Consider the following 26,008-nt stretch of genomic DNA (forward strand, 5'->3'; position numbering starts at 1 on the left):
GCTATAGACTCAACCCAGTCGTTCGTTCAATTAGTTCGATATTTATGGACTCTAATCAGTCCGTTCTTTATGTTCCATTGCCATGCTTGCTGGCAATATTCTTATCCCTTGCTTGCTAGCATGCTGGCTACAGCTAACACAGTCACGACCGCTGCAGCCAGAATAACAGCAAAGTAGCTGTTTCTATTGACATTTATTTGGATACATCCATAACAATGAGCTGATAATGCCTGATTTTGCCTGGCATAGCTAGAAAAGTTTGCCTTCTCGTGAGGACACCCGTGAACACTGACTGTTAATTACGAGGATATGGCATTGCATATCAAACACTAGGCTAGAAGCTAGCTAAATAGTTTGTTGCTAGCAAACCTGCCAATATAACAACCGAATTCAAAAATATAAGTTGCTGAAAACAGCTGGTCAAACTAGAAAGATGTGGGAGGATTGACAGCATAGCACCACTTACATCATGACTGCAACAGTAGGGACCCGATAAATTCATGTTCATCACATCACTCACCACATTAGGTCATTAGATGCTCCAAAAAAAAATTTCAAAAAAAAATCAATGCTTGCTAGCTAGCTAAGTTTTTTCCTCGTTGGACCTGCGTTTACAATGTATCCAATTTCAGTTTGTGTAGTTGTTGGTTTAGCTTTCTGTAACTTTGTAGCAAGTATGGTCTGCATGTGCAGGCGCATATTGTGTCATGATTGCAAGGTGTCCCGATATATTTCCCAACTGTCCCGATATCTTTTCCAACTGTCCCGTTATCTGGTTTTAATGTCCATTCTAGAATGCCCTTCTAGCCAATCAGAAATGAGTATTCAACAATGCTGTGGTATAATTAAGCAGGTGACAATTATAATTAAGCAGGTGAGGGGGTGTGGTATATGGTCAATATACCACGGCTAAGGTAGCTTAGTGGTTAAGAGCATTGTGCCAGTAACCGAAAGTTCTAATCCCTGAGCCAACTAGGTGAAAAATCTGTCGATGTGCCCTTGAGCAAGGCACTTAACCCTAATTGCTCCTGTAAGTCGCTCTGGATAAGAGCGGCTGCTAAATGACGTAAATGCTAAGGGCTGTTCTTATGCACGACGCAACGCGGAGTGCCTGGATACAGCCCTTAGCTGTGGTATATTGGCCATATACCACAAACCCCAGAGGTGCCTTATTGCAATTATAAACTGGTTACCAATGTAATTAGAGCAGTAAAAATAAATGTTTTGTCATACCCATGGTATACGGTCTGTCAGCCAATCAGCATTCAGGGCTCGACCACCCAGTTTATAATCAATGTTATACAATGGGTGGGTCTAATCCTGAATGCTGATTGGTTAAAACCGTATTCAAGCCGGTGTCTATTCCACAAGTTACCACCGGCTAAATCTATGACGTTAAAATGCCTATTTACTCTGTTCCATCTGACTGCGCAATCCACTGTCTCATCAGCCCATCCAGGTACTTTATAAACTTGATCTCCACTATAAAAAGCATCTAGACATTATCTCACATTTCTTTTAGACTAACGTTTAGTTTTCAACAGCGGAGATTTGTATAAACCTTGCTGTCTGTCTCTCCGACATTTGCAACATTGTTTCAATATTCAAATTCGATCTCCAGCTGTCCCATAGTAATGAACGTGTCAGGAGTCGGTACGAGACAGACAGGAAGGCAACGTTTCTCAGCCAGTCGAAATCATGAATCAGCTGGCATAATTTTTATGGATATATACTGTACAAAGAAATGTCAATTGAAAAAAGGTAAAATGAAACAAAGTGCAGCTAGTTTGCACTCTTTCCAGCTTCAGTTTGAAGTGATTGTGTTAGCTGTGTTGTTGGCTAGCTCCTCTGAACAACGGTGTCCTGACAAGTGAGCATATTTTCTATGCCAGGCGAAATCGCGCCTCATTAGCTCATTGTTATGGATGTGTCCAAATAAATGTCACTAGAAAACAGCTTAAACAAATGCAAATGCGGCTACTTTGCTGTTATGCTGGCTGCACTGTTTTTTACGTGACTGTAAGTTAGCCGTAGTTGGCTAGCTAGCAAGCAAGGGATAAGAACGTTGCCAGCCAGTATATAAATGGAACATTTAGAACGAATGACTGGGTCGCGTCCATAGATACAGAACAAAAAGACTGAACAACTGGGTCGCGTCTCTAGCAACCGAACCGATAGAACCAACGACCAGCCGGTTTGGGTAGCAACCCTAGATTTGTGTCGGGACTATATCTTGTGGAAGGATGAAATACTATGAATAAATTCATCAAAATAACGTTTATAATGAACATATGTCAATCATTATTTGAATATGTTAGTAACCTGTTGTATAAAAGTGATAATGCCCTCGAAGCCGATGTTTGGAGAATATATTAGCATGGTTTGCTAACAACACCCGTACCAATGTATCCTCCAAACACTGGCTTCTCTGGCATTATCACTTAAATAAACCACTCCAATTCATGAATTGAATCTAATTCTAGAGTTGTGTTTAGATGATATTGACTCCAGCTCTTTTCAAATTAGTGCAGTTACGAAGATCTGGTTCCATTTTAATGTGGAGTGCAGTCACATGTTTGTAATGGGCTACTGCCACTTCTTTGTTGTGAACTGACCCGAGTCACTGTCTTGAGTGTGGGGACTCATACCCACTCCCTTCCTGGCCCTACTACTCAGCTCAGTTCCTCTACTTCTGTGAGTCTAAAATAACACTTTCCCATACTCCCCGGGATCACATCCTCGATACCAACAGCTCCTTCATTATGCAGTGCCACAGAGAGATAATCTAGCCCAGTGAATCTAGCCCTCGGTACATAGTGACATTGAGTACATGTGTCATTGGTTCTCTATGTCAAGTCCTGCACAAACAAGCTCTGTAGCAGATTACTATTGAATATCCTGTATGTCAGTTAACTGTGGTCAAATAGATCAGAAAGTGTGCACTAGTGTTACTAATGTTACTAAATTGATTGCCCATAATGAGTTGGTTGCTAAGACTCTGCTTAGAAATTCTTCACAATGACTAAAAGGCTAATTACACGCATGCTAAGTGCCGCATACAATGTCTCTTATTCTGAAGTGTTCTGTCTTCTGGCTGATTTTTCACTTGATCAATACACTAACGAATCCTTGGTGTGACTAAAGAGAACTGAACCAAATGGGGCCTCTTTTTTTTTACTACACACTCGGTTGAATAGGTCGCTTGGGTCACATTTAGATTTTGTTAAGTGGCTTTGAATAGCTCCCTCGATTTCACAGTTCCAAATGACCCGCGATAATCAGCCCATTAAAATGAAACCATTCCCCACATCTGACACACTTCCAGTCGCGGCTAATCTGAATAACAAATCAGGTCTGGAGTGCTGTCTCAAAAATAGACTCCTCGTAACTTTTGGTTACGCATATCTCTTTATGTTTAAAACTAAAGATGGGGAGTAAGCCTGGAAGCAGGGGGGGAAAAGGGTCCTGTCAAAAGTGTCAGTGCCTGTGTGAAAGTACCCGATTTTCTTAATTCATCCCCTAGGAGCAGATAAGTCTATCAATCTGTTAGATTGGAAAGCCATTAGGTACTGTGGTTTATGCGTTTCAAGCTGTTAACTAGAAGCTGATTGATTCTTGTTCCTTTGATGGGATATGCTGATCTTATCTCACTGTGCTCGAGTTTGCAATAAATTACACAATTCATTTCCCCCATTTAAAGGGAGAAAATCACACCTCGAGGCATGCCTGAGCTTGGGAGGCAAAAGAGCAGGGAACCTATTTTATGGTGCCATTTAGCCAGCAAGCTATCAGCAATCCCAGCCTTCGTCTCGCTCCCAAAAAATCGAAGCATAATCAAGGTGTATGTTTAGAAAATGTATTGTTATAATTTCCCCCCATAATCTCTTTCATTTTCCAGCCTCCGCCGCGACATAGATCATCATCTAAAAAGAGAAAATGGATAGCAGTTTAAAATTTATCGGTCTTTGATTCTCAATTATACGTGTTTATGACTTCATCTATCTTCAGTGACTTCAACCTTTTCCATTATGGTAGAATATTATTTGTACGGAATCCATTAAATTCACAAGCCAGGACTCTAATGGTGGGGCTGCAGCGATTTGCAGAGGGAAAAGTTTTTGAAAGGTTGGCTTTAGGAAAAGCGCAGCTGTTATGACACTAGAAATTGCTTTATTGATGGGCTGCTCTGCTGCCTGTGCATTTGGCCATTTGTTACTCGGCCCATATCTATATCTCAGCCTGACACTGATGAGAACCTTTCTGTTGCCCGCACCAGATTACTGGGTTGTAATGACACGTCGAGGCAGGTTGAGTGCGGGCGGGTAAAAGCCAGGGCTCAGTGGCGATTCGAGGCATTTTGGGGGGAGGAGGAGGAGGAGGACGGAGAGCTTGGGAGCCTGCAGGGTTCTGTCGGAGTGGCTCATAATGGTGAAATAGGACTACATCGCTCTGACTGTGTCCATCAGAAACCCATAGAGGTCATCATCTCTGTGGAGAAACGATAAATGGAAAGAGGAGGTGATAAAGGGAGGGAAGGAGAGATAAAGGGGTGGAATGACCGGCTAAGCCCACACCCCTCTATATTACCTTAGTATACCTATAGTTTTTGAAAAGTGTTCGTCTTATTTACAATATGATGCCCAACAGTTACCTCATAGAACTACCACTTGAATGACTTGAAATGTCTTTGAGTCTGAGTGAGAACCCCAAATGATCTCAGGACCACAACATCCACCACAAGCTTTGTCGGCAGGGAACAATGCCACAACTATACAAATCCACAATACATTCACCTTTGACCCACACCACAGCATCTATAAGGAGAGCAAAGCTAATGTTGAGTACAATAGATTAACTTAACATGGACTGGGCAACCTATGTCATTTCCTGTTTATACAGGAAGTGCTACGTTTTTTCATCACTAGTAGAGTTCCAATCGTCTTAATGCATGATTAGAGCCTCCTCAACTTTCTGAATGACATTGAGTTCCCAGCTCACTCCATTGGTTGTAGGCTGGTGCAGGGGGCAGATGAAAGCAGCAGACACCTTTCTCCTAATCAGGCTATAACTCAGGCCTCGTCGAACACTCATCAATCAATACCTGCACAACAATTAAGGCTTCCCAGGTCATCGAGGGGCCACCCTTTAGAAGTTAAATGCAATGCTTAAATCCAGCCAATCTCAGTGACCTTCACTAGTTTAATGGTTAATTCAAACGGGCAAGGCCGTTAAAAGCCAGAGGGACATGTGATGGTCAGGTTACATTGACCGTTACTATTGAGATCATGTGCTTTTAGAAACGTTTCTGAGCACCTTCACCCCAGTCGTTCAATAAAGTTAAAGATATTCAGCTGCACATGATCTCAGTAGTAACGGTCAATGTAACCTTACCATCATGTGTCCCTCTGGCTTTTAACGGCCTTGCCCGTTTGAATGAACCATTAAACTAGTGAAGGTCACGGAGATTGGCTGGATTTAAGAATTGCATTTCTCTAAATGGAGAATGTGATACAGCCGTGTCCCATTCTTACTTTGACCTGAGTCTTCTCTGATGCTGTGCCATGTCTTATTTATCGTTTAGGTAGTAGTTACAGAGCCATGAGCCCTACAGTTTGCAAAACAGTCTAGGACACAATCAAGGTACCTATCATCGTCATCATCATCAAAAGTGTAATTAAAATTGTTGAATAAACTCAGTATTGACTTGCATTTACTTAAGGATTCAGTCGACAAAATGCTAACAATAGCTTACAACAGTACTGAGAACCTACAATTTTTGGAGAAGCCATCATCTTTATATAGGCTACCTATTGTTTCTTGTTTTCCCCCTCTAAATCTATGTCTTTTATCACAATCTTGACCCGAAGAAAGGAATTCTCACAAGATATCAAAACAAAAATCTATATTTAATATGGGGGCAATTACAAAGCGAAGTTAGCTGCACAGGGCCATCGTCACCGGAGCCTGTTTTTCATCACATAGGTCATTAGACGATGATGGATGTAAACCTATAAAGTATCTAAACTGGACCTTTTAACAAACCATGAGCAATACTATCATTTCTCTAATAGAACCTGCTGACCGTGTCATTCCCTGCTGCCATTTGTCATTTTCCTTGTGAAATAATCAATATCCAGGCGCTTTGAAATAAATTATAAAAAAGCCAGAGTAGCCTACGGGAGGAGCAACAAAATAGATTTAAGGGATATTCAAAAGCCTATATTGCCTTACAGCTTATGCATAGGCCTACTGTACATATTTTTTTCAACATAATTTTCCTAATCATAATCAACCTTTGATTTGATTGTACAAAGATGCACATTTTATGTTAATGAAGCAGACAAAGCCTTAACTTCACTTGCCTAAATAGCCTACCAAATTCTCATTATCCTGATGATATGCCTTTCCACTGAAAAGTTTACAAACACACATTTACTTGAAGAACAGTGCAGATGCAAAGTTTGATAACAGAATGATGGCACAAACATTACAAACCGTCATCTGCACTGTTCTTCAAGTAAATGTGTTTTTGTAAAATCCCATATAGCACTGACCCTTCTAAAATTGCTATATGGCACGATCTGCAGTTGATTGAATACCTGCCTGTAGTGGTTGACTAGAGGCCACTACCAGCATATCAGATTCTAACTCAAGTATTCTAACTCAATAGGTTTACCAGTATACGACAGATGTAAAGTTAAAAACAATGTAACTGAAGTAAACAAACTATTCACTAAAATAGGATAGGTTCCAGATAGGTAGCCTAATAGGCCTAGATGCCAGATGAGGGACGTGTGTAGGCCTATTAAAGCCGCCCACACGAATGCAATCTGAATAATAATAGGTTGATTGAATTTGAACCAAATCAATTGAAAAGTGGTAGCCTACATGATAAAGGGGACACGAGCAGCGGAGAAACAGCAGCGGAAAGGCCAAAGGGTTGGACTGCTATTTCGGCGGCCCTGTTCTTCAACCGAGAACAGCCTTGTCTCATAGACTAGACATAACTAAACATATAACGTGGACGTCTAGCAACCCAAAGGTTGCGTGATCGAATCTCATCACAGACAAATGTTGTATTTGAGCTAATTAGCAACTTTGCAACTACTTGCTACTTTGCAACTATACTGAACAAAAATATAAACGCAACATGTAAACTGTTGGTCCCATGTTTCATGAGCTGAAATAAAAGATCCCAGACATTTTCCATATGCACAAAAACCTTATTTCTCTCAAATGTTGTGAACAAATGTCTTTACATCCCTGTTAGTGATCATTTCTCCTTTGCCAAGATAATTCATCCACCTGACAGGTGTGGCACATCAAGATGATTAAACAGCATGATCATTACATAGGTGCACCTTGTACTGGGGACAATAAAAGGCCACTTTAAAATGTGCAGTTTTGTCACACAACACAATGCCACAGATGTCTCAAGTTTTGAGGGAGCGTGCAATTAGCATGCTGACAGCAGGAAATTCCATCAGAGCTGTTGGCAGAGAATTGAATGCTAATTTCTCTACCATAAGCTGCCTCCAACTTCATTTTAGAGAATTTGGCAGTACATCCAAAGGCCCCACAACCGCAGACCACGTGTAACCACGCCAGCCCAGGACCACCACATCCGGCTTCATCGCCTGCGTGATCATCTGAGACCAGCCACCCCGACAGCTGATGAAACTGAGGAGTATTTCTGTCTGTAATAAAGTATTTTTGTGGGGGAAAACTAATTCTGCTTGGCTGGGTCTGGCTCCCCAGTGGGTGGGCCTGGCTCTCAAGTGGGTGGGCCTATGCCCTCCCAGGCCCACCCATGTCTACGCCCATGCCCAGTCATGTGAAATCCATAGATTAGGGCCTAATAAATTTATTTAAATTGACTGATTTCCTTTTATGAACTGTAACTCTGTAAAATCATTGAAATTGTTGCATGTTGCGTTTATATTTTTGTTCAGTATACTTTGCATGTTAGCTAACCCTTCCGCTAACCTTAACCCTTTAACCTAACTTCTAACCTTAACACTAACCTTAACCCCTAACCCCTAGCCTAGCTAACATTAGCCACAACAATTTGGAATATATAACATATACGTTTTGCAAATTCGTAATATATTGTACGAATTGCAATTTGTAACATATCATACGAAATGGATGATGGACGATGGACATCCACAAATTAAAACATACCATACGAAATGTAACATATCCTACTACTTGGAGTGTCCCAGATTTACATTTACTATGTTACGTCTACCCCTGAGTCCAGATTGCCGAGAAAGGGGCTTATTTTATTTTTTACCAATGTCTAGCAACCCAAAGGTTGCGGGTTAGAATATTATCACGGACAACTTTAGCACTTTAGTTAATTAGCAACTTTGCAACTACTTACTAATTTTTAGCTACTTTGTACCTTAGCATGTTAGCAAACCCTTCCCCAACCCTAACCCACACTTAACCGTTTAACTCCTAACCTTAACCCTAACCTTAACCCCTAACTCTAACCCCTAACCTAGCTAATGTTAGCCACAACAAATTGGAATTTGTAACATATCCTACGTTTTGCAAATTCTTTAACATATGCTACTAATTGCAATTTGTAACATATCATACGATTTGTAAATCATAAAATATCATACTAAATGGATGATGGACAAATTAATACATACCCTACGAAACGTAACATATCATACTAATTGGAGTGTTCCAGATTTACATTGACTATGTTACGTCTACCCCTGAGTCCAGGTTTCCGAGAAAGGGGCTTATATTGCCTAACACATAGGCATATGCCTTGCTTTGGTTTTGGATTTCCTCAACTAAAGTCCTGATGGTATGTATGCCCTATATTGAGCACATTCCTGACATTATATTCCACATACTTTTGTTGCAATAAAATATGTGAACTTGTGTTGTAGGCCTAACCCTTTTCAGGAAAGGGAGAGGTCAGGTTGAGGCTTATCAGCCTATCTTCAGCCAAGGTAAGTGCTTTTATCTATTCCCATTTGGCCACAGGTGTGCAACAATGCCAACAATATCATATTCAATAACGTGGGATAGGCATATTGTTTTTCTACAGCCATGGCCTAAACCTTATCAAGCTCTAGAAAATACAGTATATCGGCCTATGCTGCATTTTTTGCATACTGATTAATGTCTTCTTCTGACATCTCTGCACGTAATTTTTGGGTATCCCACAACCCGTTTCAAAGGTGTGCATAGAAAATAAATAGGCTAAGCTTATGTCCTATCAGGTCATGGATGGCATCAAATAGGCTACCTGCGATAAAAAAAAACTAGTAATATGAGATGGTAATTGCATAGACACAGGATAGCTTCACTTGAGCTTCAGTTAGGCCTAAATGAGCATGTGTTAATTATGTAAGACCACCACAGACCTACGCAGGAAAAATTATCTCCATGCCACTCAATGGGGTATACAGCCTTTATCCATTCATGACTATGGTTGGTTGGCATGGTCACACAAGCAACAGCTCTGTAGACCTACACTACAGGGTACATCCACCAATAATTCGGATTTTTCAGGGGGTGCTGCAGCACCCTTACTTCCCGCGGCTGTGCCTATAGCCATGCTGAGAAGTCTTTTAGTGCTTGTTCGTCTCCATCTGTGATTAAGGTCCTGCATTTAGCCTTCATTGCCCACAGAGGACGCTGTCCTCTCGTTATTCATCTACCACTGGACATGCGTTAACAAGTCAATTAATATCAAGAGTGAATATATACATAGGTTTACCGCATTTACAAAGACTGAGGAATGAATTAACTAAATCGATTTGGTAAAAACGGATGACTATATTCGTCACAGAAACAGTTTAAAGGCGGCATTCTTTAGATATGCATAAAATAGAAATATGATTATAATTTCTAATTGATGACATCTTTTACAGTTGGTCAACCGTAACTGTTTCTGAGACCATTTCAGAACTAATTTCAAAATGTATCAGCATAGAAAATTGACAGGTGTTCAGATCTCTGATGAAACAAAGTAAACACGCATTACTTTTTTTATTAAACCGTTGGGTTTCATTTTACTATTTAAGGGGGTCAATTCATAAACTGTGCCACTGAATTTTGAATGGTTTACCTTTATTGAGCGTCCGGAGCCTTTGTGTCCCAATAAGCAATGCAAATAAATACATATTGACTACATTTGGAGTTAGGCAAGTGATTAAACATGAACATCCAATTCACAATCATTTGATTGCAACATTATTTTAATTAGGCTATTTCTACATTTAAATATATATTCCATATTCTGTAAACCTTTTATAAAAGTGATAATGTGGACATAATTTACAACCCCTTTCAATATAATTTTGGCAAATAGTCCATGGGGAGAAAAGTCCAATTATTTTCATTAATTTAACTCATTCACTCCAAATTGTGTCAAAACATGACACCTGGAGGGAAATTCTCTTGTCTGTGCTGTAATGACGAACGTTTGTAGCCTAATCTGTGATACTATAATAGCTAGTATAGAAACGTAGCCTAGTTGAATGAATTGTATAAGTGGAATTTGCCCTATAAGGGAATATAAATATTTTGCACAATATTAGTTTGCATGTGGCCTATTATGGGGAAAAAACGTTTTATTATTTTTAGCCTAGGCCTACTGGGTAATAATCAAATTGTTTTACCAAATGTGCCCTAATCCACAATATCCTACTTTGTTGTAGGCTTATCTTCATCTGAGGACATGAGCATCTATTTTGTTGGTGTTTGAGTTATGAAATGATGACCATTATAAAAAAGCAGAATTTACATCCATAGGCTTAAAGTGCATGCCGAAAATGATTCTTGCTCTTCCGGAATCTAGGCTATATTATCAATAACTATGAATCAGACCACAAACTAAAAATCATCTAATTCACCATAATGTTTTTATCTACCCAAACCCGTGCATCAAATTATGATATAGGCCTACTCTGCTGGTATTGGCTATAGGCTGTGTTCGATGAAAGTAATTTGCCTATTGTACTTCCATCGACGCTTATGCCAAACCTTTCCTTTTGTGCTAACAACCCTGTCCTCATTTGCTAGCTAATTTGACTCTATAAGACCAATAACACCAGGGCGTAACAGCCTACAACCAAAGCGCAAAGTGAGGGTGGACTTCGTTGTTATCGTGTAGCCTACACCCCCTCTCTCTCTCTCTACCTCGCTCTCTCTCTCTCTCCGCCCGTCTCTTTCTACTTCCCATCTCTTCCTTAATCCCATTTGCCATTGTACGTGCCCAATCGCCGTATACTTTCCGCATTTAACTTGGATGACATTTTTATTTCATCATTAGCATCCGGCGCCAGACTGACGCGGTGGACACAGTTGCATTTTGACAAAGGAACGCACAAGACTTGGACGCAATACTGATATTATTTTGTCCTCTCGGAAGACTATTTGCTTTTCTGATGTGTATTTATGTTTTACGTTCTTGATCAGCTGCGTAATCAAGAAGATATTCCGTATTTAAAACATCGCACAGAAGGACAATTAGGCCTACCAGTTTATAATATCCCTGTTTCTAAGTGAGATTTTGTTAATTCCAGTCTTTTAACACTTACGTTTGTGGTCTACGGCATTCGGACCACAACCTCCAAGCAGCAATGCCCGAGACGGCGCAAGAGACCTGCACTCCGGTGAAAGACTCTCCCTTCTTCATTAAGAACTTGCTTAACTGTGATAGTAAACCATCCAAACCGAAGCCCATCTTCGCCTCGGCAAAGGCGGCGTTGGAAGGGGGCTTTTCCCTATCTCAGGTCGGGGACTTTAACTTTCCTCGATTTGAGTTACCCACACAGAGGTTTGCTTTACCGGCGCACTATCTGGAGCGAGCCTCAGCATGGTGGTATCCCTACACTCTCAGCGCAGCCAGTCATCTACACAGAACGGAAGGTAAGCCCATGCACATCTGATTGTCTTCTCTTTCTTTACCTTTTACATGATTAATCAGAATGTATAATGTGTGCGTAATTTGTATAGCGGAAATTGCTATGGATTTTATGGGTTGAGTTTTCATCCGTCAAAGGACATTCATACAAGGATAATCATTCTTGAACTACATCCATATCCTCATTTTAGGGAGTCTTGTATTTTATGTCACTAATGATAAGCATTTCATTCAAAGTTAGGCCATTGTTTGTCAGCATTGTATGTTTCTAGTCAAGGGTATGTTCAATTTAAGGGTATACTAGCCAACTGTTATTGTATATAGGCCTATTTGCTAAAGCATATCTAGTGTCAACGAGGCATTGAACATGCAGCCACGTTTATAACCCATACATATTTCCTGTCGTTATTTTAGTTGCGGAGAAGGCAAGAGCAAGAGACTCTTCTCCAACCTCATGCACGGACCGCGACTCGCCAGACCTGGTGCTCAAATCCGATCCAGACGCCAAAGAAGACGAGGACAACAAAAGTGGTGATGAAATAGTTCTAGACGAGAGTGATTCTGAGGACACAAAGAAAGACAGTGGGGTAGACGACAGGAAGAAAAACGAGGACGGTGACGAAAAGAAAGCATGTCGAAAAAAGAAAACACGCACCGTGTTCTCCCGGAGTCAGGTGTTTCAGCTTGAGTCCACCTTTGACATGAAACGCTACTTGAGCAGTACGGAGAGGGCCGGATTGGCTGCGTCATTGCACCTGACAGAGACACAGGTAAAGATTTGGTTCCAGAACAGAAGAAATAAATGGAAGAGGCAGCTTGCCGCTGAACTAGAGGCTGCCAATCTGAGCCACGCCGCTGCACAGAGGATAGTTCGAGTGCCCATCCTCTACCACGAGAACTCTGCCTCAGAGACTGGCAATGCAACCGGCAACGTTGCTGTGAGCCAGTCGCTCCTCACCTTCCCCCACCATCTCTATTACTCTCACCCAATCGTCACCTCCGTGCCGCTACTCAGACCGGTCTGAGGTTGTTATCTATATTCCTAACTCGAAGGCCTACAGAACATTACACAAGACAAACTAAAACATTATTTTTGTAAAGAAGAAAATACAAATAAAAAATAGGCCTATACTTTCTGTTAAAGAGGATATATTGTGCATTTTTATATTAGGGTGAAGTTTACATTTTGTCTGGCATAATTTCACCCCGTTAGCATATTGTTCTTGTTGTTAAATATTAATATTACTGTTATTATTATTGTTATAATAATATGAAGAATTATTATTATTATTATTAGGCCTATTATTATTATTATTAGGCCTATTATTATTATTATTAGGCATTTTATTATTATAGCAGCTTTGAGATCATTTCCGCTAAGACTATCCAGTTAACACTGCCCCAAAATACATTTCAGGAAGTCTGCCCCCCCCCCCCCCTTCAAATTAATGTAATTTCTTATAATAGCATTCTGGTGCATGGGGTCGTAGCATTTGACCCCAAGTGATGTTTTCATTGTGTTTTCTCTTTTCTCAGCCATTTAGGAATATCGAACCGGCTCAACACTCTTTCCTCAAAGCGCTTTAACAGGGGACAATCAAGATACACTTTTTTATGTACAATATAATTGTATCTTATAGGCTTATTGATGTACTGATTCTAATTTCTGCTTCCTCGACAATGTCCTTATAGCACAATTAAGAATTGAATGTCATTACATTTTCTGTTTTTCAAACAATAACATGGTGTACAAATGTATATGGATATATTTAATCGAGTCAATGAAAGGAGCTACCTGTTGATGGTATTCCTTTTGTACAGAAAAAAAAAAACGTTTTGATATTGTATTGCTGAATTCTGTTGTGAAATAAATGGAGATTATTCCATACTTAAATATTTCAAATCAGTGCGTACTCAATAATATATTTGGGTGTAATTGGGTGTAGTATACCGTCTATGCCTCGGGCATCTATTCTGAAATGTTATATTTTTGCAAGTTTGTCTCCCAAACAAATTAGTCTATTGTCGACTTTCAAAACCTCTTCATGAACAGGTTTGATTGTTGAATAATGTAAATAGATAGCATAACTCAACAAATAATCAAACCTTTATTATAGACACAATATAATTGTTGTGGATTTCAAAATTAACATTATGTCGTGTGTGAGATTAAATCAATATACTCCTGGCATATACAAAGAAGAGGATATTCGGCGTCAATTCCCATTACAGAGGCTCGACTGGGCCTATCTAACTACAAGTGCTACCGGTCTCGAGCAGACCACGTGTCCTACACTCCTCGGAGACACACTGCCATAGTAGTTGTTGACTGAATAAATCAAATCAAATCAAATTGTATTTGTCACATGCGCCGAATACAACAGGTGTAGACCTTACATTGAAACGCTTACTTACAAGCCCTTAACCAACAATGCAGTTTTAAGAAAAATAAGTGTTAAGTAAAAAATAGATAAGTAAAAAAGAAAAAAGAAAAAGAAATAACAAATAACTAAAGAGCAGCAGTAAAATGAGATTATTACAATTTGGATGCTAGGCATATTATATACAGTATATTGAAACAATTATCCTTGGAGCAAACACGGTGGAGGTGGTGAGTAGGCCTATACCATGTAGCATAAGGACATAAGAGAAAGTTTGAATTAATCGACATTATGCATGATTCACAAACTAGCTAAGCCCACACACTAACCATTTTTTATTTGCTATGATTATTACTTAATAGTGCAGATTTCATTTGTCATCCATATTGACTGTAGAACTAAATACAGGTAGGCCTACCCGAAAACCACGCGCTTATTTTGGGAGTCCCGTCAATTATTATGTGAATAAAGAACATGAGCAGGTGTGTAATCAACCTGCTGTTACGCACTTCAAAAGTTGTTTTACATAAAAAATGGCTCGGTCAATTAGATTTATAATTGCCACCATCTTGACCAAATTATGGGGCAATGTAGTCTATTCAAAAGAGGCACATTAATTGCCTAATTCTAGGCTATTCAAAAATGTGCTTGTGTGCGTGCGTACGTACGTACGGCGTGCGTGCATGCATGCGTAGCTCCTTATAGGCTATATAGCTATATGTTTAACATTTCATTTTTTAAAAACCTATACGTTTAATTTTGCAAAAATAATCATATTACTTGTGGATGCAGCGTTTATGTCCGTCTTCGGTAATGGTGCACTAGACAGGTGTAGGCTAATTAGCCCACCAAATACGCCCTTCGTCTCTCACGTAATGGTTGTATTGTTTATTTTGCCTATGTAGTTTCACATGGGTCAGCAACATATAGAGAATTAGGGTTTGCTCAATTCGGTTTCATGTTCCAAGGGTTCAGTTTGGTCTCATACATGGCTATTCACACACCCATGCCAATGTCTCCGTAGTGCTCATGTCTACAATTCACCTGTGGAATGTTTCTGACGTAGAGCTATTGCAAATGCTCGAATAGATATGCTACATTTATGTTGAGTAGAAAACCTTTGGTATCTTCTGAAAAAGTTTTCTAAAGTCTTTCGATCACCATGGGCCCACATAAAGGTTTTAGGGAGTTGAAAGATTTTGAAAGCCTATTGGCTATGCACGATAACGCTTGACGCAGACTCCCTCCTCAAACCGTCATATTTTGTGTCCACGATATTTTGTGGACTGACCTTTTCCTTTTAATCCATAAGGAAATGTACTTTGTTAAATCATGTTTCACCTGTTTAATGTCAGTCACTCATTCTATATTTATTTTGGACGAGATAAATTGGCCCAAATGACACACAACATTAGCCTATAAAGTTGCGAAATTGTTCACAAATGTATTATCTAATGTTAGGTGGTGGAATAATATAAATATCAAGATGCAACGTGTTGACTATATGTAATTACTGTTGAATATAACTTTATTATTGTATTCAGCATTCCCTCCAGCTGAGTAGAAACCAGTTAACTCTTTGCCTCAAAGTTCATTTTCTGCTTTTGTCTCTAATGCAGTTATCGAAAACAAATCAGTAGCTACTCAATGATGACCGCACCACTAGACAAAGTGCGCATTCAAATATCGTCTGATAATCACTCATGTATTGACGTATTATATCATGCAAACTCAACATGGACCCATTACAGAGAATTAATAGATTGATATGGCGTTGTTCCCCACGCACATATTGATCTGCGAACGTCTGTAAAATATTGTTACAAATAAGGGCATTGTTCACGGGCAGTTTTGGTTGCGCTCATGACCTTGATTTGCGCGCATAAATTGAAAAAATTGCCACTCGATAATGTCCATTTGTAGAACATCTTTATGCAAAGGAGAAGGGGCGAGAGCAAAAATCGGATAAAGTACATTTGCAGGAACGGGGCAATGGACATAACCTCGGGCGGCTCAATATATTACATTAAAATGGAAAGTTGAGTGCTGATTTTAAACAGGGCCCGTCATATGTTATAGTGCCAGTTAGGCCTACATTTGGATCAAGTGCCAACAGTTAAAGTATTTTCAGCCCTTTCCTGAAACCCTGGGCATCTGTTCACGCATGTGATTCGTGCGAATATCTGTGGAGATATTTTGGTGCAATTACTTTACTTTATGTAGGACTATGCAAATGTTCATTGAGCTTAACATCAAAAGTTCGTTTTTATTTGATACATTCTTGCCAAAATGATGCCTCAATATTTACAAGTGTATGCAAGCTTGTGGTAATGTATAAACAATACATAGATTACATTAATAAACTTGATATAATTTCAAATATATACCAATTTCCTATGCAAATGTATTCATGTGTTATTACATAGGCTACGCCTATAGGTGAGAAGTGGATGCTTCAAATCCATCTACTAAACTCCGAGATGTATGAGAAAATGTATTGTGTTGTGCTTGTTGCCAAGTTTGGATGAATGCTCTGCCAAATTGGGCACATTTGATCATCTTAGTAAAACATCAGTTTAGACATATATTGGATTGTTATGGAACTCATTAAAAACACGCCACTTCGACTCAAGTGACTTTTCGTAGCAGGTTAGGAGAGTATTTTCCCTAACTATTTTCCCTAACCTGATACGTTAATTCTCCTAACCTGCTGCGTAAGTTCTCCTATCCTGCTACGAAAAATCGTAGCTCTATCGAAGTGGCGTGTTTTTAGGGAATCTAATGTTGTTATGGCCTATAGAAACCCCAAAACCACGTCAACGCAAGGGCACGGGCCTTATCACAACACATTCTTGACACTTACTTATTTTTTAGGAAACGGAAATCTTCATTACAATAGTATCCCATTTGCTTTCGTGATTGAATGCAAGCATCAGATTTTCATCAAAGTTCTATTAAGTGAAACATAGGTTGCGGGGCACCGTCTGATTGGAACAGTTTAAATTTTAATTGTGTTTTTAATTTGACATATAGTTGCTGTGAAGAATGACACCGAAACGCCAAGGGGCGGTCGATTTTCTTAATTTCTCCCCGAGGAATTGATGAGTCTATCAGGGCAGTAAATTGGAAAGCCATTAAAACTCAATGGTTAGGTTGTTAATTGGAACTTGATGGATAGGAGCCCTTGGATAGGCTATACTGATCCAATCTTCTTGACTTTCTGTTTTCCAATAAATTACCCAATTCATTTCCAGCCTCAGATTACATAAATTGTACACCTCCAGGGCTCGCGCTCTGCTTTGCTCTTACGACCGCCTCGACTACCCCCTCCCACACACACCCTCTCTCAAGCTCTCTCTGCAATTTGAAAAAAGGAGCTGGGCTCGGATCCTTGAATGAAAATCGAAACATAATCAACGTTTATACTTACAAAATTTATTGATATCATTTTCTCTGGTAATTTCCTTATTTTAGAGTTGGACACGTCATATATCATAATACAAACGTGTAGGGGTCTTTATTTAATATTTATCGAAGCTTGATTCTTAGATCAAAGCTGCTCATAACTTCATCTGTCTTTCTAAGACCTTTTTCCCATAGTAAGGATCTTGTTCTGTTATTGCAGTAGGGCTGCCATACAACACCTATCATTGTGATAGAGCACGAATTTAGATCGCGCCATACTGTTTCTGAACATGTTTTCCGCAAATCAGAAGGGTAAATTCAGGATCTTCAGAAACGTTACCGTTGTGCAGGCATATATTGTGTAGCCTACAATTAATGATAGTGTCATTTAGGCCTATTTTCTTTTGATATAAGCCTATCGGCCATCAGGAAAATATATCTTCAGATTTGTTTCAACAGCCTAATGCCTATGGAGTTTAATTGGTATTCAAGTGTCGGATTTATTATGTAATGATTTCTTGTTAAGGGTATAAATAAAGCTTAAACAGACATCGCTGCTGTTGACAAAGGTATTTGTTTGAAAATAGCACGTATAAAATCAGCCCATTTAACTGTCATGGTAGATTTCACGCCTTATGTGCAGTCAGTCACCCTAAATCCAGCGCAATCTGTGACTGCCCTCATTCATATATTACCCCAGTAAATGTAGCCTAAGTCTTGGTGGACACATGCAGTCTTAAGATCGTTTAACCGCTGTTGGGCTAAATTCGTGTTGACAATCACACGAGGGGTTATCATCATCATCACCATCGTCATCCTTACTCCTTCCTCCTATCAGAGGATTAACAAAACCACAATACAAAACAATATTGAACAGAATATAGGGAGAACGGCTAGGCGCAGCAGCACAAGGGTTAGGGAGCTGACATTATGATTAAAGCTGACCATTTGTTATGTGTCTAGGGTCCCTTAGAAAGAAGAAACGAGGGATAATGTGCTAGAACCGCAAACTCAAACCCCGCAGCTGCCCCGCCAGACACCGTCAGAGAGTGAAGGAGATGGTGAGCGGGGGCGCGGCGCCCCCCACCCTCCAATCAATTAGTAAATCAATTAGCAGGCCTCCACTCCACGCGAGGCAGATTAGCTGCAGTAGGCCTAATGATCAAATTAATTCTTAATCGCAGATAATGGCCGTGGAATGAGTTTATTATTTTCAGGATAAAATAGTTAGGGTTCCGTATTAGTTCCAGGAACAACACCCAGGAATGTATGTTGGATTATCTGACCGATTTACCATCCATATGGCTAATAGAATGCATGCCATTTCTTCCATGAGGTAATTGTGCAGTAAGCCCCTACTTGTGTCTACAGTTGCCTGTACAGATAACATGGTTTGCATTCCCCCCTGAGGGTGTGTCAATGGTATGCTATTAAACAATTTGAACTAAGTGTGTTAGGGATAAAGGTTTGTTGTTTGAGGGAATATCCCATATCAAGTATTTTACACTATATAAAGTGAAAATGTTTAAATTGTTGCCTATTATTATAGATGTAGACTTAGGGAGAGTCATGACCAAATCAATTTGCATGCCGTAAAAAATGTATAATATATTATATTATATTGCAGTGAAATAACAAGGGTCTACTATAGTGTTATAATTTGTTATTATGTTGTCTTGCAATATATGTGAAAATATTAATTGTTTAAAATTCCATCAACAAAATATGCAATAGGCCTACTTGTGGTTGTTAAAAAAGGAAAAAGAAAAGTCACTGATGTTCCTCATTGAAAGACTAATGGCGACTAACATGGTTGCACCTGTTTCCCATTTTCCCATTTCTCCAGTCTATTGTCCCCTGCAAATGTAGTCATGCCCAACAATTAGGTAAGCCTAAGTCAAATTGCCAACATATCACAGAAAAACAAAATAAACAAAACACAAAAATACACAATATAAGACTCGTGAATTAGAAACCTTTACCTACACAAAATTCATAGCCAAAAAAAGTATCCCTTTTCAATCAAAACGTCCAATGTAATTGATATAGCCGAATAAGAGACAAGTTGCACCAGTTTCTAAACAAAAGTCGATTTATATTATGCTTATGCAAAACGTCTTGTGTTCTGGCAGGGTGATATGTAGCCTGTGATTTGCTTGTGCCATGATGGCTATTGGTCTACCTTTACTATCGGATTCAAAGAGGAACGTAGCCTATACTCGAATAAACGACAGCCTGTAGTTATTTGTCCTTAGCTCCTTTCATCCTATCTCAGAACCTCGACATGAGTTTGAAATTTCCGGGCTTAGTTTGAGCGTGTGATTGGCCCACGCAGAGCTTACCTACATGCAAATGAGGCAACGCCACAATACTGCCTTTAGTCCAGAGCGCGTGGATGTAGACCAGGAATACATTCATGTTCCCTGAGCTCCAGGAAAAAACAACCCAAGCACCTCAACTTCTAAAAACGGTTTCCTAAAAAATACAATTTCCAAACTATTTTACGCAAGAGTTGTGAGTATTCACAGACCAACAATACGAGAAAAATAACACAAAAACGAAGATATAGCCTAATTTTACTGTTATGAATCGAGAATGAGTACCACAGAAGACAGCGGAAGCAAGTGCTCGTCGGCCCCAATTTCCAGCTTCACTATTCAGTCGATATTGGGCACGTCGTCGGAGAAGCCACGGTCGGGGGCGAAGGAGAGTTCCAAGGGATTGCAGCTGGCGAGGAAGCGCTCGCTGTCCGTGTCTTCAGAAGAGGAGTGCAGCGGTGGGGAGGACTCTGCAGAATGTTTCTGTTCGGATCCTGGTCACAGCGAGCCATGCAACCAACATCAACCACTTAATTTTTCATGTTTAGGTGAGTAGATTACTGAATGTAATTTGAGTTGTGCGTAAAACGTAGGCCTAATTATTTGATGGTTTTAGATTTTGTTTGTATTCCCCTCGCTGACATTTTGTCTTCGAAAATATAGGCTTCCAATGTAAAAAGGTGAAATAGGCTACATGATGTATAAATCAATGCATGGCATCTAACGGGACATTATTATTATTATTATTATTATTATATATTTATTATTAGGCTATTATTGTAGCCTAATAATAGGTTAACAATAGTCTAAAGTAGGCTGGGACTAATGATAAACGTATTTATGACAAACTTCGGCAGACGTAGCGTAGTACTTGTTGCAGTTTAAGCTTGTAAACTTAGAGAACTCTATAGTAGTCTATGTTTGTGACTGCAGATAGTTAGTAGGCTATCACTTCACTTTGTTTAATGTGTCGCATTACTGCTACATCCGCGAACAGGGGAAAGGTCAAATAATTAACAGGATGTTTCCCCGTCATTCCAAATTTAATCGAGTCTGCTAATTGATTAATTTTTTTCTAAAACAATGACTGCATTTCGTCAATTGAGCGTTAAATGTAACCTGATTTAATTAATATTGTGCACCAGGCATAGTCTAATTAAATTGTTTATTTAAAAGGGCACTTATAACCTTTCAACGGTCGATGAATGAGTCAAAGTTCACACTTAATGAACTCTTGTATCGAATAATGTTCTTGTTTTAACAGGGATGTTCTCAACCTGGGTAGGCCAACACAAAGCATTTTAAAAATAAGTGTGAAACCTTTGAGACATATTCAACATTTTGAGACACAAAATTGATAAGCTGATCTAAAGACAATAGACTAAAGCATCCAGTATCTTTATGTGATGCATTTATCTTGAGGGTAGGCCTACATCATTTGTCAATTTTGATAGGCTACAGATGATACCGAGGAGGACATTGGGAAATCAGTTTGTTGAAATATTTTGACATCATTTTTATTTTATTTCCTTTCCGACACACATATATACTGGTCTTTTTCCTCAATGCAGGTGCAACAACGGGACTTATTTCAGGCCGTGACGGGATTGCACGGCGAACGCACTTGACACAGCCTCTGCTACAGGATTACAAAGAGGAAAAAGAGAGACCATGCAATCCAATGTCACCTATTTCCGAGGAGAGACAGACAGACGGTGCGGACAAGCAGAGCAACTCGTCCAAGAAGAAGACTCGTACCGTCTTCTCGCGGAGTCAGGTGTACCAGCTCGAGTCCACGTTTGATATGAAGAGGTATTTGAGCAGCTCCGAGCGAGCCTGTTTAGCATCCAGTCTACAGCTAACAGAAACTCAGGTGAAGACGTGGTTTCAGAACCGCAGGAACAAATGGAAGCGACAACTGTCGGCGGAACTGGAGGCCGCGAACATGGCACACGCCTCCGCACAGACACTGGTCGGAATGCCGCTTGTTTTTAGAGATAGCTCCCTGCTCCGGGTACCAGTTCCAAGATCTATCGCTTTTCCAACGCCACTATACTACCCTGGCAGCAGCCTACCAGGGTTACCATTGTACAATCTGTATAACAAGATTGAATATTGACTTAATGCCTGTGATGAGAGTCCACAAAAATAACACGTTATCACACTACCGTAGCCTACATTCGTATACATGTCTGGCATAACTCATGTCTATTATATCACTTTATTTGTTGAAAATATATATTTCTTATTATGCAGCAACTGTATGTTTAACAGGAAGCAACACATTTATCTATGGGCGGCAGGTAGCTTGGTGGTTAAGAGCGTTGTGCCAGTAACCGAAAGGTCGCTGGTTCTAATCCCCGAGCCGACTAGGTGAAAAATCTGTCGATGTGCCCTTGAGCAAGGCACTTAACCCTAATTGCTCCTGTAGGTCGCTCTGGATAAGGGCGTCTGCTAAAATGTAAAAAATTCTAAATGTATAAAATACACCATGTGTATAATAATTATTTTGTACCTTGATTTTGCGCTCTTCTCCCTGGTTTAAAACGTTAAATTGGGGAATTTCGAAAACTGCAATACAGATGCAATCAAGTGGACTATGTTTCCCAAACGAATTCTGGATGCATTAAAAAACCGTCTTCAATTGAATGTGAATGTGAATATGAAATATTGAGGTCCAAGACGTCCAACTACCTTCATCTGTTAAGATACTAGAAGAAATTGGGCTTATACATTTGGGGATAGGGAAGTGCAAACTCGTTGATTCCATTTGGGGAAAATGTCATTGTTTTTATTGTAATCATAGGCCTACCAAGTAAACCTCTCATTCAATAAATTTTCTATGTCAATGAAACATGGGTTTGGATTTATTGTACATTTCCTGACTTAGTTTTTAATATTTATTTTCAATTGTGGCATTCAATCCAGTCTTTGAAAATCAGGGATGGAAAAAAGAATTTCATAATTGTACAATGGTTAGGCTATATAAAAAACTCATTTCAAATATTTACACTGCAGCTCAAAGATTATTAAGTAAAACCTATTTGTTCTGTTTTCTGGATAACTTTCTGCCATGGACGTTTCAATCAACATGACATCCAGCTATAGTTGGCCAAACTCTCTCTTATAAACATATGACTCTGCAGCTAACTAGGCCTCTAAAGGTGAACAGCGATACTAAAACACTTTACTAGCTAGTGGCATAAGCTTCCAGTAGGCCAGAATTCAGACATTAAAACTTTAAAACATCTATGTTGCCTGGTAGCCTAAAAACAATGTAGGATCACTGTGTTTCCATCTTCAACTTATATATGTCAAATTTGAACAATGTTATACTGTATGTTAAGCCTCATAGGTCTGTTGTAATAAGTGCTAATTTGCCTACTAACAGTATTTCTAACACCATGTGCTATTAACAACAAAGTGTTATGAACATGTTATTATGAAAAGGGGATCACAGTTTCAAAATGATCTATGTGTACAAGTTGTTTCAGGTGTTGCCTGCCACTGTAGAATTACTGCAGATGGGTTTATGTGCTGCTTCTCCTCAAACATGGGCACATAATGATAATAATGATAGTGTCAAACGCTTTGGTTATATTTATGTTGCCTGTCTTGGACATACATACTCTTTATTTTCATCTGTCATCACAGTTCTTTGGCAAATTAGCCAATGTGAAACATGTCATATGTACTTATGAGAGGGTCAACTCAGTGGCCTGCTAAACCTATTGCAGGGCGGCAGGAGAGAGATGTACACCATCAGCAGCCAATCAGAGCCATGGTGGATATTCCAGCCTGGTCTCATAAACTAGATGTAACATAGTAAATGTAAATCCAGGACCCTCAAATGAGTATGATATATATATATATATTTTAGTCATTTAGCAGATGCTCTTATCCAGAGCGACTTACATAAGCAATTAGGGTTAAGTGCCTTGCTTAAGGGCACATCGACAGAATTTTCACGTAGTCGGTTCGGGGATTAGAACCAGCGACCTTTCGGTTACTGGCACAACGCTCTTACCCACTAAGCTACCTGACGCCCATGATATGTTATGTTTGGTATGGTTACATAAGAAAGATGGTTACTTAAGGCAAAACGAAAGTAGGGTGGTTGGTCAGTGCATAACATGAACGTCTAGCAAACTAAAGGTTGTGAGTTTGAATCTCATCACGGACAACTTTAGCATTTTAGCTAATTAGCAACTTTTCAACTACCTACTACTTTTTTGCTACTTTGCAACTACTTAGCATGTTAGCTAACCCTTCCCCTAACCCTAACCATAACCCTTTTAGCTAACCCTTCCCCTTTAACCCTAACCTTCACCCTAACCCATAACGCCTAGCCTAGTGGACTCTTAGCTAGAATCCGTAACATATCATATGTTTAGCAAATTCGTAACATATTGTATGTTTTGCAAATTCGTAACATATTGTCTGTTTTCGAAATTTTTAACATATATTAAGATTTGTAATTCGTAACATATCATACAAAATGGGTGATGGACATCCACAAATGAATACATACCATACGAAACATAACATATCATACTAAATGGAGAGTTTCAGATTTATGTACAGAATAATACGAAATGCTCTGAGACCAGGTTGGATATTCTGACATTTGAAGTGTGCAATACAGGAAGTTCTAGCCTTGTTGGAGGAAACTTAATAAGCGGTGCTATTGTTAAAGTTCAAGACTTACCGCGTTGTTGTGTGATGCTTTTCCTTTTCAAGCGAGCCACCACTGTATCGGTTACAGTGAAAATACTTGTTAACAGATTAGCGAATGCTTTCTGACCAAGAAACTGCTTTTGAGTGTTTAGAGTAGAGGTTTCATGTAGCACATTGAAAATGGTTGGAAATACACAGTTTGGATATAAATCTATTGTCTTTTTGTATCTTCTTTGTACCTTTTGTATCTTTGCTTGCTCTTACTGTATTAGGCTACAGTATTAGGCTACAGTATTACAGTATTAGGCTACAGTATGCTTGCTTTTATGTTAATAGGCCCAATCAAACAAGTCACACACACACACACACACATATTCTGTGGTTGATGGGGAGTGATAAAACATGTCATCCGCCAGCTTTTCTTGGATGTCATAGCTTACAGCGTACAAGGGATCTCTCTCTCTCTCTCTCTCTCTCTCTCTCTCTCTCTCTCTCTCTCTCTCTCTCTCTCTCTCTCTCTCTCTCTCTCTCTCTCTCTCTCTCTCTCTCTCTTTGTGCTAATGGCTACATTACCCAAGAGGCTCCGTTGCCCTGTAGATTATTCCTGACCCAATTCCTGCAACAGCCGCCCGTGTTCTGGGCAAATGGATCACGTTAGACAACAGAAGTGATTTATGGCTAACTCTGATGCTGGCGGAGAGGTGCAGCTGGATGAATTTGTGACAGATAGGAGAGGGAGAGAAAAGAGAGAAAGCCAGAACGCTCATGAAAAGGAGAAATAGCGTTGTGTGAATTAAGCTGTTTATTAGTTTCACAGCGTACATAATGCTATCAGGTTTGACGGTAATACACCACTCTCCTGGATGGATGGTTGCGCACTGCTGACTTGTGGGAAATCTGCATGACCTGTCACCTGGGGTTGTTTGATTTACAGGAGAGAGAGATAGAAACGGTTGGAGAGACTGAGCAGTGAGAGAGTGAAAGAGAGAAAGAGTGAGAGGGCTTGTGTTATGTATCACACAAATGGCAGGTATGAATTACACATTTTAATATTGGGGCAATGAAAATGATTTGAAGTGGTTTAAACGGCAAAGAGACAGCGGCTGGCATTGTGGTGAAGATTTGTTGAGATTATGTATTGTGCTTTAGGATTCATCAAACCTTCCTGGTAAAGTGAAAAGCAAGTGCAATTCACTTTGTGGTATAATTTATGGCAAGAATAATGGTAATTGTAGAGCCTATATGAGGAGAGGGGCAGGGGAAGAGGATGGGCTGAAGGATTCCCAATATATTTATTTCATCCCTAGAGGAAACTATCTACAGGATTC

General features: G+C 39.6%; 2 protein-coding genes across 2 annotated transcripts; both read left to right on the plus strand.

The window, feature by feature from the left end:
* The first annotated feature begins 11,116 nt into the window (after positions 1-11,116).
* LOC121553405 (homeobox protein HMX3-like) lies at positions 11,117-13,842 on the plus strand. The gene is made up of 3 exons (XM_041866484.1): positions 11,117-11,904; positions 12,314-12,925; positions 13,436-13,842. The coding sequence occupies exons 1-2, from the start codon at positions 11,616-11,618 to the stop codon at positions 12,922-12,924; spliced, it is 900 nt and encodes a 299-aa protein (XP_041722418.1). The 5' UTR covers positions 11,117-11,615; the 3' UTR covers position 12,925; positions 13,436-13,842.
* Positions 13,843-20,055: 6,213 nt separating this feature from the next.
* Positions 20,056-22,368, plus strand: LOC121553504 (homeobox protein HMX2-like). The gene is made up of 2 exons (XM_041866648.1): positions 20,056-20,551; positions 21,575-22,368. The coding sequence occupies exons 1-2, from the start codon at positions 20,281-20,283 to the stop codon at positions 22,120-22,122; spliced, it is 819 nt and encodes a 272-aa protein (XP_041722582.1). The 5' UTR covers positions 20,056-20,280; the 3' UTR covers positions 22,123-22,368.
* The last annotated feature ends 3,640 nt before the right edge of the window (positions 22,369-26,008 follow it).

This window comes from Coregonus clupeaformis, chromosome 37 (genome assembly GCF_020615455.1).
Source record: "Coregonus clupeaformis isolate EN_2021a chromosome 37, ASM2061545v1, whole genome shotgun sequence".
Lineage (NCBI taxonomy): Eukaryota > Metazoa > Chordata > Actinopteri > Salmoniformes > Salmonidae > Coregonus > Coregonus clupeaformis.